We start from the raw sequence: 17,880 nt of genomic DNA, 5'->3' as shown, positions 1-17,880 counted from the left end.
CTCCTATAAGATGGATTAGTAGCATGGTAGCGGTGAATAAACCTAGAAAAGTGAGAGTATGTGTAGATACAAAGGACCTCAATGAAGCTTTGAAGAGATTTCCCTACTGCATGTCAACCATTGGAGAAATTTTGCCATAATTTATCAAGGCAAATGTCTTCACTACACTCAATGAGAAGAACGGTTTCTGGAAGGTGGAACAGCAGGTTTTTAACTACATTTTGGATGCTATTTGGGATATTCAGGTGATTGCACATGCCGGTTAGCATTTTCACTACTCCAAAACAATATCAATGCAGACAGCACAAGATAGTCAGTGATCTTCCCAGAGAGTAAGCACCTGGGGTTGGTCTGCTAATCTATGGGTGTAGATACATAAGAAATAAACCATCACTGACCATCATCAGAATCTAGTGCGACTGCTAGAGGGCTTGTTAGATGAGCTTGAGGTTGAACAAGAAAATAATTTAGTTGAGACTGCCTGAAGTATATTGGTCATGTGCTGGTAGCAAAAGAACTTCAACTGGATCCTGACAAGTTGAGAGCTGTAGCAGAGATGTTGAGACCAATAGATATGAAAGTACAATACTTTTCATAATCCATGAACTATCGAGAAAAGTTCTTGCCTAATTTGTCATAATAAAGTGAATATCTACACAAACTCATTGCTAAGAATGTGCAACAGTACTAGGGCACAACTCAAGTGGTAAATGTCACACAAATTAAAAAATATAGCAATAACACCTTGACAAGCCCTGGAAGTCATCAATCTAGCAGAGACATTGAATCTGAAAGACAAGCTTCTGGGTCTTATTAAGCCCTCATCACAATAATGGTACTTTCCAGGATGGAACGTTATTATCTCAGGACCCAGCAGTTACCAGACAAATAGACAACAACTTGTACGCATGTCTTTAAAAGACCTGAATGTTTGAAAGATAATGGCTGAAATGAACTGAAGGTGACATAGACTAGAAACATCACAGTTTGTTCACTTGTTCTTTGGCCATGTATCATGAATAATTTCAGTAACCTATAGCAGAAAGTGATATGCATTTTTATGTGCATGTATTTGTACTTTTTTATGAAAAGGGGATGTTTGCAGAAATGTATTTCTACATGATGCATTGACTGGCTTGCCGTAGTCCTATGACTTCTACACTGCTTTGACTCATTTTCACTTTAGTTTGTGGCAGCCTCTAGACACACAAACAGGTGGGAAGGATCATGGACTGAAGTCATCCTATTATATATGCGTTCTGAATGTCGATAAATATTTATCTTGCTGTGGATGACAGGCAGAATGCTGCTTTACTGTCAATCTCTATAACGTGAGGCAGGGATAATTATCATTCAAACTAGGAACAGAGTGGGCCATTCAGCCCCTCACATCTGCTCTGTTATTCAGTAGGATCATAGTTGATCCATTTGCTTCAAATTGCATTGCTATCCACCCCCAATAACTTTTGATTCCCTTGCCTATCAAGCAAATGGTAATTATTGATTAGTGGGTTAATTAGAGAGTCATTATTTAGTACACGTTTCCAGTTCTGCTCAATCTCATCTACAAGCTGGAAAATGAATTTACTGGAATCAAAATCATAAAAAGGAATGTGCTTCTATTAGAAAGAGTAAGTTCTATATGGAGATGTATGAAATGTAATAAAATTTTCAGCCTGAGATTTGGAGTCAATATTATTCAGTCAGCTTATCCTGTGTTTATTCTAGTCACATATGTGAGCAGCATCTCATGAAAAATGGATAGCCAATACAGTTTAAAGAGAAAAGCAAAATCGGCCTTTTATTTTAGAAATATTGATCTTTGAAGAGAACATGGTGGTGTTGCTATGTGCATAAATAAATTGTAATCGATGGATAGTTCGTATTGTTTAACATTTTCCTTCTGGGTGCTCTGCCTATATTTTTCTCTTTTGACTACTGTGTTCCTCATCTCATCAGTTGACAGACATCCCATTATGCTTAACCCTATTTGATTAGCTGAAATTTGTTTTCCTTTTCTTTCCCATTCCACCAAAATCAATTCATCTTTTTAATGCTGGCAGACTGGGCGAGCAAAAGACAGAAATCATTCTGCCCTGCTCCCACTTTCTGATGCGAATAGCCATATTGCAGCCTCGTTCACTTTTTGACCAATTAATTGTATTTCCAGCTGTTATAAGTCCAGTACTAGTCTGACAATGGAACTGTATGTTAGATTGCAGGCATTCTGAAAGTACTGGAAGTAAAGTTTTGATTGGACAATACCAATGTACAGCCCACTGAATGGAGTGAATTATGATCACTGAGAATAAATGGATTGGGAGCAGGAAGGGGTGAAAAGTGCTGAGAGCAAAGCAGGTGCCAATCACCAACTTCTGCAATTAAAAACAGCACATTAGGCTGCATCTGAGCAATCCTCTGTGAGAAGCAGATTGCAAGTTTAAGCATGTTAATAGATGATTAGGAGCTTTTTTCAAATTGTCTTTTTCAACTATAACTGGATGAAAAGCTCCTTGGACTCTGGAGTGAAAGCAAGGAGAGAACACAATAACAATTGAGGAGGCTGAAGGAATGACAGGTAGAAATATCCCTGAGTAGTGAAACTTCACATCGGTTTACTTCCTTTATTACGTGAAAAGCTTTTCTTCACAGTACTTAATCTGTGAGCCTACATTCACTATTTTGGCGCTGATTTTCACTACTTGAAAGGTGTATGTATTTCTCTTTCATTTTCTGTCTGTGATGGATGAGATTCGGATGCCTGACGTTTCTGTCATGTTAACATGGATTCCTGATGAGCACCAAGATGGCCGTCATCAGCAATGGCATAAAGTGAACTGACAGCAAGGGGACAAGCAGCAGCAGGAGCCCACTGCTCACAGAGCCGCTACCACACAGAAGAAAAGGGATGAGCATAGTTGACAATATCTGCAACAAATGAGGTGCAGCCATGGGATCAAACTTCTCAGCATGCCTTAACACCAGGGCCTCAGGCAGCTTCGGGTCTGGTCATTTTTGTGATGACAGATTTCTTTTATTCATTCGTGGGATGAGGGCATCGCTAGCTATTCCAGCATTTTTTGCCCATCCCTAATCCCTAGATAAGAGTCAACCACATTGCTGTGGGTCTGGAGTCACATTAGGCCCAACAAAGTAAGGATGGCAGTTTCCTCCCTTAAAGACATTAGTGAACCATGTGGGTTTTACCAAGAATCGACAATGGTTTCATAGTCATCATTAGACTCTTAGCTCCAATTTTTTAAAATTTAATTCAATTTCCAGCACCCATGAGACAGGACTCAAACTAGAACATTATCTGGGTCTCTGGATTAACAGCCCAGTGATAATACCACTAGGCCATCATCTCCCTGTTTCTTACTTGCTGCCTGACGTATAAAGACCCCAGCCAAACCACAACAATCTGCTCCCAAATAAACTAGCCATGGAAACATATAAAAGCAAGTCCTTTGTTTGCCTCATGTGTCCCAAGACACAGGAGATACCCAAGGAAGGAACTATGAAAACCTACTGCCAAATGGACATAATGACAAAGCACAGATCCAAGGACGCAGTCATAATGATGAGATTCAGTTAGTTTGTACTTATGAGCCCATCTAGCAGCAACTTAGCTCCCACCCTCCTCCCAACTTAAATGTAGCATTTCAATCAGTATAGCTTCCCTTTTGCAGATATCTGAAGCTTGTCTTTAAGTCCTGTCTTACCATTTATCATAAATGAGAATGTACTTCCCAGTATATGGGCAAAAATGACCAAAGTGTTAAACAAAGAAGATTTATGCGACTCCTAAGTTAAATGGAAATTTATTAACTTAACAATTTACAACACACTCACATGACTGAGATGTGGGGAGCTTGGATGACATCAGCAGCAGTGAGGCAGCGGAGGAGGGATGGCAGCACAGACAATGTTAACGAGCAGACTCCGGACTCATGGAGAAGGCCGAGCAATGTAAATGGACTCTCTTTAAGCTCTTTTTTCTATATGTTCTTAAACTATTCAAAATGATGCTGGATCGTGGAGACAGTTAAAAGCTTTTCACTGTATTTCTCACTGTAAAATACATGTGTCAATAACATTATTCATTGTCAAGTTGTACAACTTTTTTTCCTTTCCCTGCTACTTCTGTGTGGTGCTACTTCAGCAGAAGTGGAGGCAGAAACAGACTGCTGAGTTCTCTGTTGTTATACTTCCTTGCTTTTCACTAACTTCTTTTGGATCTTGGGACCTATGAGAACTCCAACAAAGCTGGTCCTTTTGCTGTAATGGAGGGCAGCATTTGGGACACTGATTGTTGAAGACCAGGAGAGCAACAGATAACAAGTAGAAATACCTTTGTGGAGTCCCCACTTTAAAGTGCCTTTTCACTGTAATCCTTTTTATGGCCCATTTGAACTTCTTTTCTCATGATGAATTACCAAACCACTTTGCCACACATCAGTGGAGTGCTAAGTGGACATGTTTAGGCTTCATCAATCCTATTTAAGGTGACTTTCAGAGTCTGAAAGCAACTGATGTTCCATGGATAGTAGGAACTGCAGATGCTGGAGAATCTGAGATAACAAGGTGTAGAGCTGGATGAACACAGCTGGATGAAACGTCAGCCTTCCTGCTCCTCTGATGCTGCTTGGCCTGCTGTGTTCATCCAGCTCAACACCTTGTTATCTCTGATGTTCCATGGAGTTGGCTACTCTGCCCGTGGATGAGGACATCATCACAAATGTCTCCAGCATAATACTATTCATGGCTATGGCATCTTCTCCAGTCTTTCACAGGTACGTACAGGACAGTTGAAAGGTTTGCTAGTTAATCACACATCATTTGCTGCTGCATCAAAAGTCACCTCTTTGTCAACAAGACCCCAAGGTTTAGCATCTGCATCCAGTCTGATCACAGCATGAAGCATCCTGCAGCCTCCTATATGGACTCTTGCTGTCCCTGTCTCCACATCTGCTCATGCTCACTAGTGATGTTTGAGTCACCAGGTGAACACCCAAATATGTGTCTTAGTAATCACATCACATCGTGAGTATCTGAGATGGTCTGGATGAACTTTTGTGATACTATATCCTTACAATTTGTGACATCCTCTGAGGAGTCCATATCATCCTTTCATACCAATTCCTGCAAGATGTTTCTATTCTAAAGAAGAGTCACTAGACATGAAATGTTAACTCTGATTTCTTTCCACAGATGCTGCCAGAGCTGCTGAAATTATCCAACAATTTCTGTTTTTGTTTCAGACTTCCAGCATCCACAATTCTTTGGGTTTTTCTTTGTCCTGCAGGATGTGTGCTGGCCCAGTGGGAGATTGAAGACAAGAATGAGAACTGTCAAGCGCAGATTGTTTTAACTGCTCGTTATGCAAATGATCACATTTCACTGCCTACTGACATTAGTGTTGTCTGTCATGTGGCTATCTGATATTTAATTCTGTTATCAGGTAGCTTACAGGGCCCCATCATCTCCTCTCCATATGAAGGATCCACTTATCTGCAGTGCACCTTTCCTTTCCTGCTGTCAGTGTCAAGATGAGTGGAGGTCACCTCCAGTTCTCTGCCTCTTTCTGGTGCTGTGTTATTTTCTCCTCTAAGGACAGTCAGAAAGTTATGAATGAGAGTAATAGAACATCTGAAAAGGGGTCAGGCATGACACTTCTTCAAAATGAGGCTTCTTTTTTAAAATTCAATCATGGGACAAGGGCATCGCTGGCTGGCCAACATTTGCCCATCCCTAGTTGCCCTTAAGAAGGTGGTGGTGAAATGCCTTCTTGAACTGCTGCAGGTAGACCCACAATGCCCTTAGGAAGGGAATTCCCATAGGGAGTGAGTGCGGGGTCACATTTACTGTAGGATTTCAGAAAATTGGTGATGAATATGGAGTAGAAAACTATTGAGAAGTCAATCCAGATAAAGTGCTTGATATTTCTGTTTTTATTCAGCCATTCAATCTCTTAAATCTACTTGTGCTTTACCATAATCAAACCTGTCGTGTGGCTTTAAACACATTATCTCCTGTCAATGCATTGAAACAGGACGTAGATGCCACTGACATAATTGTTGCATTAGTGGTGGATGAACAAGTGGTGACACGAAAATGTACAAACACAGAGAGCAGTGGGTACACCTGCAAGCTAAAATGATGTAAGAAGTGAGGTTTACATTGATTCATGAAAGCCATCATGGCCATCAATATATTAATTGATCAGAAACCAGGAGCTGAGAAGTAAATGCAGTAATTATGTTAAAAAGCACTGATAGATGCACTCCAATTACTTCCAGGTTCCCCATGTTTTGGTACTAATCACCGCACTACATCCCAACACTCCCACCATCTCACTGTGTTAATGTATATTGTATATGTTTGATGGTCGTCCTTCCACAATCGCACTGTTGTGGATCAGATCTCATGTTTCAGATAATATGCAAGCTCTTTCAAATATAAATGTGATCAAAATCTAATCAAAATGCACACTAAATTCAAATTGTAACAGAGGAATTCCTCACTTGTCTGCATTAGAATTCAAGCCATCAGTAAGGTTTTATTGACAACACCTGTGGCAACATTTTTCTGTTGTTCTAGATTCGGAATGGTTCCACCATGCCTCCTATTTTGAACAGGATAGAGACAAACCAAACTCCTCCAACATTTAATAAGACAAACACATTTACTGCGGGATTTCAGAACATCGTTGATGCATATGGAGTAGGAAACTATCGAGAGGTCAATCCAGGTAGAGTGCTTGATATTTCTGCTTTTATTCAGCCATTTAATCTAATAAATCTACTTGTGCTTTACTAAAAGTCAAATCTGTTGTGTAGCTTTAAACACTGTATCTCCTGTTCATGCACTGAAACAGGACAATGATGCCACTGACATCATTGTCGCATGCCCATTGTTGCTGCCTCCTGTTTGTCACACTGCTCGATACCTCATTCTCCACTTCATTCGGGGCCCTCCTTTTCACCCCAATTGCTGTTCTCCTTGCTGCCCTGCTCGCCATGTTGCTCACTGCCTAACTTGCCACTTTGCTCAGGGAGCAGGGAAATGAATGAGGCAGTCAACGAGGCACCAAGAGTTGGGAGCAGGATGCTAAAAGGTTCAACAAGGGGGCAGCAATTGGGAGGTGAGCAGTGTGACAAGCAAGACAGTAAGTGAAGCAATGAGAGATTGGGCATGGGTAGTGACCAACAACAGTCCAAAACCTGATTTTTTAATGCAGAACTCTAACCATGACATCACAGGCACTGTAACTGCAAGTGCAGTGAGAATATCCACCGAAGCTGCAGTGGTAGCAAACGTAGCCATTACTAGTCCAGTTTAAAGGAACACCATGGGCTAAATCTTACCAGAAATCAGCTAAGTGACAATTTTGGTGAGTTTCATTGCAGATTTCTCCCCATAAGCAGGTTTCCTCATGCTATCTTCCTAAACCCTCCTCATTACCAATGTAACATGACGTTATGGTGCTCCACTCATTGTATTTTCCCACCCATCACAGATGGAAATAATGGCCACAGCCAGAAACTGCCAGCATTCCTGCCATTGGCACCATCTTTAGCCCTGTCATACACCCAATCAAACACTAACATTTAGCAACTGCCATCCACTATTCCTGTCAATTGTCCCAGCAATGTCAAGCTGAGTGAAAATAGCACCCCATTCTGCGACAGGGTGCCTTGAGGTCCTGGTGGACAGGAGAGTGTGTGCAGTCATTGCCTGTGGAATGTGCCCTGAGATGTTACTGATAGATGGTGGGCTGGAGGAGCTAGTAATGAGGTTACTGCTCTGTCCTTCTAGTCGGGAATTGTCACCATCTAGTTTCTATGTAGCGTGTGAGAGAATGGGAAGTTGCATAGCAATGAGGTAAATGATAGCATAGCAAGGATTTTAATTCAAGCAAATAGTGCTCTCACAGCTCACGAGTGAAATCTCATTACGCTGTTCAACACTTGGTTGAAAATTGAACGTTTGTTCTCAATTTCAGGATGTTCTTCATTGACTATGTCACACTGTTCTCCCAACTTTCTTGCCATTGCCCATGTCATTCAGCATGTGTTTAAGTCCAGTTAAACACTGATAATGCTGGAATTTCTATTCAACAATACAGTTTGGCTGTCATCTTTTTGTAAGTGAATCATTGCAGACAATGTAAAGCTATCACATGCTATGATGCAAATCCATTATCCATCAGTTTAGCCTCCATTCCTAAAAGTTGGAGTCAACTTGATGCAACAATATTATTTTCAAACTGTTTGGACATTAATGCCTCAATTATTGAATAATGCTTGTCTCTAACTTCATTGATTCAAAGCTGCTGGATTCTGCCACTCCCAAGTGTGTCTTTGTTTATTACCTGATTAATGATCAACACAATGTGTCTGCCCTGTAATATATAGCTGCAATCTCAGTCTCACCTAAGATTTCTCTGAAATAAGTAGATGTCTTTAAAATTATAACTGGGTTGAACAGAGTAGTTGTGAACATATTTCCACTTGTGAAAATTCCAAAACCAGGGGTGATAAACATAGGATAGTTACTCATAAATCAATTGAGAAATAAGGACAAATTTCTTTACCCACAGACTGATTGATTGTAACGTGAAACTCACTACCTCAGGAGGCAGTTAAGGCAAATACTTTAGATGTTTTCAAAGTAAATTAGACAAATACATGGGAGACAAGAAAATAGAAATATTCACTAAAACGCTGAACTGGATATTACAGGAAGAGACTCATTGAGGAGAAACACCAGCACAGATTAATTGTGCCAAATGGTCTATAAATTCCACATAAGCAATGGTTGGGATTGCTGCCTGTATTAGGTTCTCCTCTTCAGGGAGCCCAGGCCATGTTCCTTATATGAATCAAATCGGTTGTTAATAAAGCAATTAGTTAGGCTTGTGATTAGGGTTAATTGGTTATTTCTATCAAGTCAAGCAATTAAAGGGAGGAACAAGTGATACGTGTATGTGGAAGGAGACTATAAACTGAGTAGTCAATAAACACTATCTACAAAGAAAGCTGTTTTGGTTTCTGACTCAGCAATTGGCTTCGAAACAAATTGACATTGGTTGCAGAGAATGGTTACCTAAAAATGAATATTGCAAACTCAGAGACCTTTTCAGACAGAAGATTGCAATTGGAGTTACTTTGGAGAGGAATGGCTGAAAGCAAGTGTGAGGTCTCAGCATATGATATTAACCCCACACCCCTCCCCCTACATCCTCTGCTTTGTGAAGCAGGTCCTTACGATAAATGGAAAAATTAAGTTGATAAGGGGACACAAGTTATGTCCTTCTCAACAAAAAAAAGCAAGGTATGATCTAAACACTTGGAAGCAAGATCAAGTGTAAAGTGTTCTCAGAACCATATTTGTTTGTTTTATGATCAAACCTTTTGCTCATTTAAAGGAAGAAGTAGGAATATGAAACATTGATTGTTTTATATGGAATATGAAAATAATGTTGTCACTAACAGTGGTATTAAATTTAGATTTAAGTTTTATTCTACAGTGAAACATGTATAATGTCACCATTGCTGGCACCATTTTAGGTATAAAAGGTACCTAGGTACAAAATCTTAGGTACAAAAGTAGAAATTAAGAAATAAGTTAATAAGTTCAACACTACGGTTCTTCTTAGTATAAAGTAGAAAGGTAAAGAAGTTAAAAGTTAAACATTACAATCCTTTCTTAAGCTACGGGCCTGCAGCCACTCTACACTGGGCTTTCCCCATGAGGGCTCGCTGTCCCCTGCGCTGGGCACACTCTCCCCTGCGCTGGGTGAAGTCCAGCCAGCTGCTTTGCCGCTGACTGCCATCTGGGCTCGCCAGGCTTATTATAAAGTAAGATATGAGAAAGTATATTTTGTTTAATTTACATTAGTTTTGTTCAAGGATCATTTGAATGCATTCAATATTTTTAAAGAGAAGAGGACCATCTTTAATACAGCAAATAGTTAATCAGAAGTTTATGGTTAATTGATTTATTACTTGACTGCAGGACATAAAGAGGGAAATAGGTACAGCTGTTCCGTGAAAGGAGTTGTAAGACTGAGTAGTCAATAAATTTTAAAGGGTGTCTTGGTTTCTATATCACTAACTGGCTTGAATCTTAAATCTAGGTCACAGTTCCACCGTAGCAGTTTCTATATTTCTGGGCCCTGTTATAATTTGTGGTACTTCCCTCGTACAATAGTTGGAGTTACAGTGTAAATCTGTTAAAAGAGCCAAAAAAGAGCATTTTGGCCAATTAATTGTTTTTCAATTCAATGCTCAAATAACCTTTTGAGTTGAGCAGTATTGTAGTTTACTGCAGCAATACACATTCAATCCAATCTAACCAACTGCTTTCATACTCTACTCAAGTATCTCCGTTCCAGTTCACTCTTTCTAATCCCAGTTTTAGTTTAATTTTCCAGTCCTTTGGTTCTTCAAACCACTGCTTTGATGCAATCTTACCTGTTCAATTTCAAACCATCCTTTAACATGATATCTCCTTGACGCACTTTTACCAAACAGTTCCTGGTTTTGGTTGATGTTTCTCAATTACATGCTATTTCACTGTATCTCCTGGTATCTGTAATTTCAAGAACATGATCTTAGTCTATTATATATTTTGCTGACTTATCATCTTGGTCTTGAACTGTTGTGAAGAACATATAATGATTCCCAATTTCAGAGGCCTTCTAAGATCTTTATATTCTATGACCCATCATCAATTCTCAGGATGAGGCTGTTGATAATCTAAGTTATCATTATTAAAGAGGATGGAATTGCATCCTGAACTGTTTCTTTCTTGAACAATTTTATTTGCAGACTTTAACAGTCTTTGAAGCTTTCTGAGTGGATTGTGAGTACTTTGGCAACAAAATTGTAGCTTTGGATTTGAAGACTCTGTTAATTTTGTGAACTCAGTCTAAATTCTGCCGGAGTGGGACATGTTGTGCTATTAGCTGCTACTTAGAATTCTTGCTCCATCTTCAACTTTGAAAATGTTTACCCTACAAGTTACTGGAAATGTAAGCTGATAAAGGAATGGCAAAAGCATTGGGGCATCTGGGGCTTCATTGAATAGTAGAGAAATCAGTCTACTCCTAAACTAAAAGAAACAAAATAGAGGACCACACAGGTCTGGGATCACAGGCAGCAGCGGCAAAGATCCTCCAGCGATCAGAGGCAGCGGCAACAGCAGTGGATTCTTCAAGATGGCAGCACCAGCAAGGGTGAGTGGCTGGAGCGGAACACTTGGCACCATGGCAGCCTGGCCTGACAGCGGCACCCAGGACTCCTGGTTGCAGTAGGACCAGAGCGGGGATTCCTGGCATTGGCAAGGTGGCAACAGCATGGTATGCCCCAAGTAGAGATTCCTGGCATCATTGAGGTGTCAGCGGAGCCAGGGATTCCTGGTTGTGGTCGCAATAGGCCCGAGTGATGGCTCCTGGTTATTGGCGGCGGCGACGGCAGCAGCAGGGCCAGGGATTCCTGGTTGTGGGGCGAGTGTGGGTTCAGCATGGGAATCAGTGGCGGCAGCAGTGAGGTGGGCCCAGTGCCGAAGAGATGGCGCCTAAAAAAGTGGTGATTCCTACAATGGTGGGTCCAGTGCAGAAGGCAGCGAGGTGGTGAAGAAGGGACAGTGGCACAAGATGTCGTGGTGCTGGTGAGCCAACTTAGGACTCATGGCGGTGGCAGAATGAAGATAGACTCTCTTTCTGTTATATCTTTTTAATCTTTTTATTCTTAAACTGTTCAAAATGGCACCAGATTATGGCAACTATTCAAGCTTCTCACTGTATTTTAGTGTATTGTTCACTGCAAAATGCAAGTAACAAAAAATCAATCAAACTCAAGTTCAAATTCAAATTCCCTGCATGGTCCAAGAGGGATTGAATCAGCACTATCCTAATGTCACTTAGATCAACTACTTGATGTGATGCCCATTTTTCAAATTTGGAACATATATACGTCCTGTATTTGTATTCATTTGACGATCCGGCATGAGAGTGTAAGATGGGCACTGTACAAGTGTTCCTTAAAGGGCCAGCATTCAAATTGTAAAGTCATTTTTGACAACTTTTCTATTGCAAAGTGTCTAGAGATAGTGTTGCTCTGAAAACAAAGACAACAAATTAGGAAGGCATTGCCTCATATCTCTGGGTTTTCCATACAACAGGAAGATGCAGCAGATGCTGTGGAGACGACAAGCTCTGTACCGTGTCACCTGCCACGTTGGGAGTTGGACATCCCAATATTCCTTGACCTTGGCAGCCAATGCACCCGTCATCTCTGTGTGTATGGCATAGGCTTAACACACGACATACAGAACATAACAGGCCATTCAGCCAATCCAGTCCACTTTATATTCCACTCAAGCCTCCTGACATCTTTCTTCATTTCAATCTATCATAATCATCAATCTTTACCCATAAATGCTACCCCTTAAATGTACTTATCCTATTCATTTTAATAAATACCTATAGTAATGAGTTCTATATCCATATCTCTTTCTGGGCCCGAATGTTGCTTTTGAATTTCGTATTGGATTTTTTAATATATTCTTGGATGTGAGCTTCATTTGTCGGGCTAACATTTATTCCCCACTCCTTGATGCCTTTGAAACGATGTTAGTGAGCTGCTTTGTTGAACCACTGCAGTCCATATGGTAAGGGCTGGGAACTAAATATCCAATGATAAACATCCTATCGAAAAGACAGACAGATGGGCACAGGGGATGGGGTTGCCTTGTTAGTAAGAAATTAAATCAAATCGATAGCAAGAAGTGCTACAGAGTGAGAAGGTATAGAATCTGTGTGGTTAGAGTTGAGGAACTGCGAAGAGAAAAGACCCTGATGGGAGTTGTGTACAGGTCTCCAAGCTGCAGTCAGGATGTGGAGAAGAAAAAATATTAGGAGATAGAAAGGACATGTAAGAAAAGCACCAATGCAATGATCATGGGGGACTTCAAAATGCAGGTAGACTGGCAAAATCAGGTTCGTACTGCATCTTAAAAAAAGAAATCCTTTTTTTAGGAGGGGCTTGTGGTCGAACCCACTAGGGAATAGGCAATTCCGGATTTGGTGATGTGTAATGAGGCAGACTTGATTAGGGAGCTTAATGTGGAAGAACCCTTAGAGAGCAGTGACCATAATATGACAGAGTTCACCCTGCAGTTTGAGAGGGACAGACTGAAATCAGATGTAACAGTATTATAATTGAGTAAAGATAATTACAAAGAGCTGACCAGAGCTGATTGGAAGTGGAGCCTAGCAAGAAAGATGCAGCAGCAATGATAGGAGTTTCTGGGGGTAATTTGGGAGGCACAGCAGAAATTCATCCAAAGGAAGAAGAAACATATGAAAGGGAACACAATGCAACCATGGCTGACAAGGGAAGTCAGGGTCAGCATAAAAACAAAAGAAACCGCATACAATGTGGTGAAGATTCATGGGATGCCAGGGGATTGGGAAGCCTTTAAAAATCAACAGAGGATAACAAAAGAAAAACAATAAGGGGAAAAAAATGCAAATAAGCTAGCCAGTAATATAAAGGAAGATTGCAAGAGTTTTTTTTAAGATATCTGAAAGGTAAGAGAGAGGCAAGAGTGGACACTGGACCGCTGGAAAATGAGGCTGGAGAAGTAGTAATGGGGAACATAATTACATAAGTACAGATGAGAAAAGCAATTCAGCCCATCTTGGTTCATCCATCTAGAGATACCCCAAAATTCTCTTCTTAATTATTTATTCATGAGATGTAGCCAGCACTTATTGCCCATCCAGTGACAAGACCCTACAGGAGGGTCTTTGAAAGGTTTATGACATTGCCTAGAGCCACACCATGCCTATCATTCGGACGGTAATGGACAATGCAAATTATTCAACTGTACTCAGCACAACCATTTGTGTTCCTTGCCTCCTCAAAGTAAATAAAATTGGTCTGAGTATCTGTTGCAAGTAATTTATACTATGATAGCAGCTCACATTCATCCACAGGCCATTCCCCACATTATTTCTTCTTTTGATGAGACCCAGTCCTTCCCGTGGACCATCTTCTTGAGCTTGTGATGGGGACTGCCAGGTCAATGAGTGGAGAGCCAAAGCAACATACCAAATTTTCTGAAGGAGGGTCCTGACCCAAAACGTCAGCTTTCCTACTCCTCTGATGCTGCTTGGCCTGCTGTGTTCCTCCAGCTCTACACCTTGTTATCTCAGATTCTCCAGCATCTGCAGTTCCTATTATCTCTGCCACAAGTAAACAGATAGCTGGAGGGCGGCCTCAGAAAACAGTTCATAAAGAGAACTGTTTGAGACATGAAGTAGCAGCAGTGTGTATTATCTACAAGATGCACTGCAGAAATTCACCAAAGATCCTCAGACAGCACCTTCCAAACCCACGACCACTTCCATCTAGAAGGACAAGGGCATCAGACATATGGAAACACCACCACCTCCAAGTTCTCCTCCAAGTCACTCACCATCCTGACTTGGAAATATATCACCATTCCTTCATTGTCGCTGGCTCAAAATCCTGGAATTCCTTCCCTAATAGCATTGTGGGTCAACCTACAACTGGTGGACTGCAGCGGTTCAAGAAGGCAGCTCACCACCACCTTCTCAAGGGCAACTAGGGATGGGAAAGAAATGCTGGCCCAGCCAGCGACACCGACATCCCACAAATTAATTGGAAAAAAAGAGTTTGGTGAATGATGTGGAAGCAAGCAGTTGTATCGTGGAACCTGAAGCAGAGACAGATTGTAATGAGGACTGCTAAAGTGACCTGCATGTTGTGAATCCAAGGAGTATGGGGAGGCTTACTTCGGCCCTGGGAAATAATGCAGGAATGTCATTGCTGGGAGGCTTCCGATCGTAGTGGCCATGGATACCTAGAGCCCCCAGTGATCTGCCACAGACCCTCACTCCCTCAGAAAGTAACATTTCAGAATTTCTTGAGAAGATCCTCTTGAGAAAATGCTAGAAATCACCCCAAGCCTATCATTTGCCCTAACCGGTGATGCAAGAAGAAAATACTTCCACTGAAGTAGACCTGAATATTCTAGCCATAACGATGCATTAGAATCAGCTAATCGTACAACTCTTAGGAAATGGTCACTGTGTGCTATGTGTTCTTGCTGAGATGGCAGGAATTCATGTAACAGAACCTCCAGCAGCGGGTGGCAATTGTGAAAGGGGGCACTGAACAGGGCAACTGGAGCAGTTGTGCCAAGACCTCCAGTAGTAGGTGGCAACCGTGTGGGAGGGCAACGACCAGGACAGCTGGAGCCGACAAATGGATCCTCTCTGGTAGATCTTTGGGGGCACGAGGCCTGATGGGGAGAAAGATCAGACAAAGGATTTCTTTAGTCACATAAAATGAAACCTGTGCAGTACATATAAATACCCATGTTTAACTTTAATTTCCCTTCAGGTTTGTAATGACCGATTGCCAGTGAAATACATAATCCCTTCTACATGATCTTTAGGCCATCTGTGTGTTCAAATCTCATGTTACATCAGCCTTAAAAATATTCAGACTCTTCAGGAAGAGAGTTCCAAAGACATTCAACTCTCAGAGAAAAGAATTCCCCTCATGTCTATCGTAAATGAGCCACTCCTTTTAAACAGTGACCTCTGGTTCTAGACTCTCCCATAAGAGGAAACATCCTATCCATATCCAACCTGTTAAGGCTCTTCTTTAATGTTTCTGTCAAGCTGCTGTGTATCCTCCCATGGTCCAGTTCAGGGTTGTAAACAACTGTGCTAAACTTAAATAAGGATACTTACATGGGAATGAGGGCAGAGTTGGCTGGAGTGGGTTGGGAAAGAAGTTTAGCAAAAACAAAAGACAGTTGATGAACAAAATTAGACATCTGAAAAAAAAGTTCATGAATAACGCAATGATAAATCCCAGCGAGGAAGAAGGATTCTAGGAAGGAGATAACCTGACCGTGGTTAACCAGGGATGTTAAGGACAGTATCAAATTGAAAGAAAAAGGCACTCAATGTGGCAAAGTTTAGTGGTAAGCCAGAGGATTGGAAATGTTTTAAAAGCCAACTAAAGATGACCAAAAAATAAATACAGAGGGAGAAGATAAACCATAAGGACAAACTAGCAAGTAAGTCAAAACAGACAGTAAGACCTTCTTCACATATAATAAGAGGAAAAGAGAGACAACTGTGAACATGAGAATGAGAATGAGGTTGAGGAAATAATAATGATGTGGAGGTAGGAAATGACAGAAGAATTGAGGAAATACTTTGCATCAGAGTCTTCATTGTAGAGGATACTAATGGCACTCCAATACTAAATACTAAAGGGGCTAAAGTAAGGCAGGAAATAAACACAATAATTATCACTGGAGAAAATATGATAGGAAAACTAATGGGGCAAAAGGCTAATAACTCCCCTGCTCATGATGGGTTGCATCTTAGAATTTTAAAGGAAGTAGCTGCAGAGATAATGGATGCACTGGTGGTGATCTTCCAAGAATCTTTAGATTACGATGTTGTCACTTCAAGAGCTTTTTTGTCCATTTTTTCTGAAGAGATGTCATAAGGCAGAGGTGTCAAACTAGCTACTGAAAATCACTTGTGTAAACAGCTTGGGAGGCTTTGGTTTTTTTTTAAACAGCCTGAATGGATGTGGCTATGTCTCACAGATCAGGATTTCTGAGTGGCACCAGAAGCTATTGGGCTCTCAAAAGAATCAGAAGCTTCAGTGAATGTCTCCTGGCTGCTACTATCTCTGAATTTTCTCTTATGTTTTTTTCCTCCCAGATTGGAGAACTGCATGTGAGAATCGGTATCTGAATTTTCCTTTTTTTTTGCTAAAGGGTGTGTTTATGGGATGTTACTATATTGCAACAATTAATTAGTAATAGTTGCTGAAACTATTAATCTGTTGGGTTTTCCAATAGAGCTAAGTTATTCTAAATTGCCCTGTCTCTGGTTGTATTTTAGCCACAGTGTTTCAATACATTGTGATTTGCTTAACGTCAAGTAGTTTGACCAGTTGCATTGCATCGGGAACAGATACTTTACATTTGCCTTTAAAATAAGGAAAGGTTAGGGTCTAGGCTACTTTCTTAAAATATTTTGAGAGGGTCCTATCTGATCCATATCAGACTACATACCAATACAAGAGCCCATGGTGTTGAGGACAGTGTATTGGAATGGATAGAGGATTGGCTATCTAATAGAAACCAGAGAGTTGGAATAAAGGGGGCATTTTCTGGACAGTAACCTGTAACTAGTGGAGTGCCACAGGGATTAGTGCTGGGGCCACAACTATTTATAGTATGCATTAATGACTTGGATGGGGAAAGTGAATGTACTGTTGTCAAATTTGCGGATGACACAAAAGTAGGTGGGAAAGCAAGAGGTAAGGATGACACAAGGAGTCTGAAGAGAGCTATAGACAGGTCATATGAGTGGGCATAACTTGGTAGATGGAATATAACATGGGAAAATGTGTTGTTATGCATTTTGTAAGGAAGAAAAGAAGAACAGGATATTATTTAAATGGAGAAAGACTGCAGAAAAGTGCAGCACAGAAGGATTGGGAGGTCCCCGTGCATGAATCACAAAAAATAGCTTCCAAATTCAGCAAGTAATAGGTAAGGCAAATGGGATATTGACTTTTATTTCAAGTTTGGGGGGGGGTGGGTGTTCTTGCTAAAACTATAAACAGCACTCATTAGACCACAGCTGGAATACAGTGAACAGTGTTTGTCCTCTTTCTAAGGAAATTGGAGGCAGTCCAGATGAGGTTCATTAGGTTGATCCCAGGGATGGAGGGATTTTCTTATGCAGAGAGGTTGAGTAGGTTGGGCTTGTGTTCATTGGAGTTTAGAAGAATGAGAGGAGAC

General features: G+C 40.9%; 1 protein-coding gene across 1 annotated transcript in view; it reads left to right on the top strand.

The window, feature by feature from the left end:
• LOC109921901 (V-type proton ATPase 116 kDa subunit a 1-like) overlaps positions 1-17,880 on the top strand; it is a 104,079-nt gene that overhangs the window by 34,068 nt on the left and 52,131 nt on the right. The window contains exon 10 of the mRNA XM_048609900.1: positions 6,601-6,751. Within this exon, the coding sequence (XP_048465857.1) occupies positions 6,601-6,751 (151 nt within the window). The remainder of the gene's footprint in view (positions 1-6,600; positions 6,752-17,880) is intronic.

This window comes from Rhincodon typus, chromosome 2, assembly GCF_021869965.1.
Source record: "Rhincodon typus isolate 14 chromosome 2, sRhiTyp1.1, whole genome shotgun sequence".
In the NCBI taxonomy this organism is placed as follows: Eukaryota; Metazoa; Chordata; class Chondrichthyes; order Orectolobiformes; family Rhincodontidae; genus Rhincodon; species Rhincodon typus.
The sequence above is the reverse complement of the archived record's forward strand: the minus strand, read 5'-3'. Positions and strand labels throughout refer to the sequence as shown.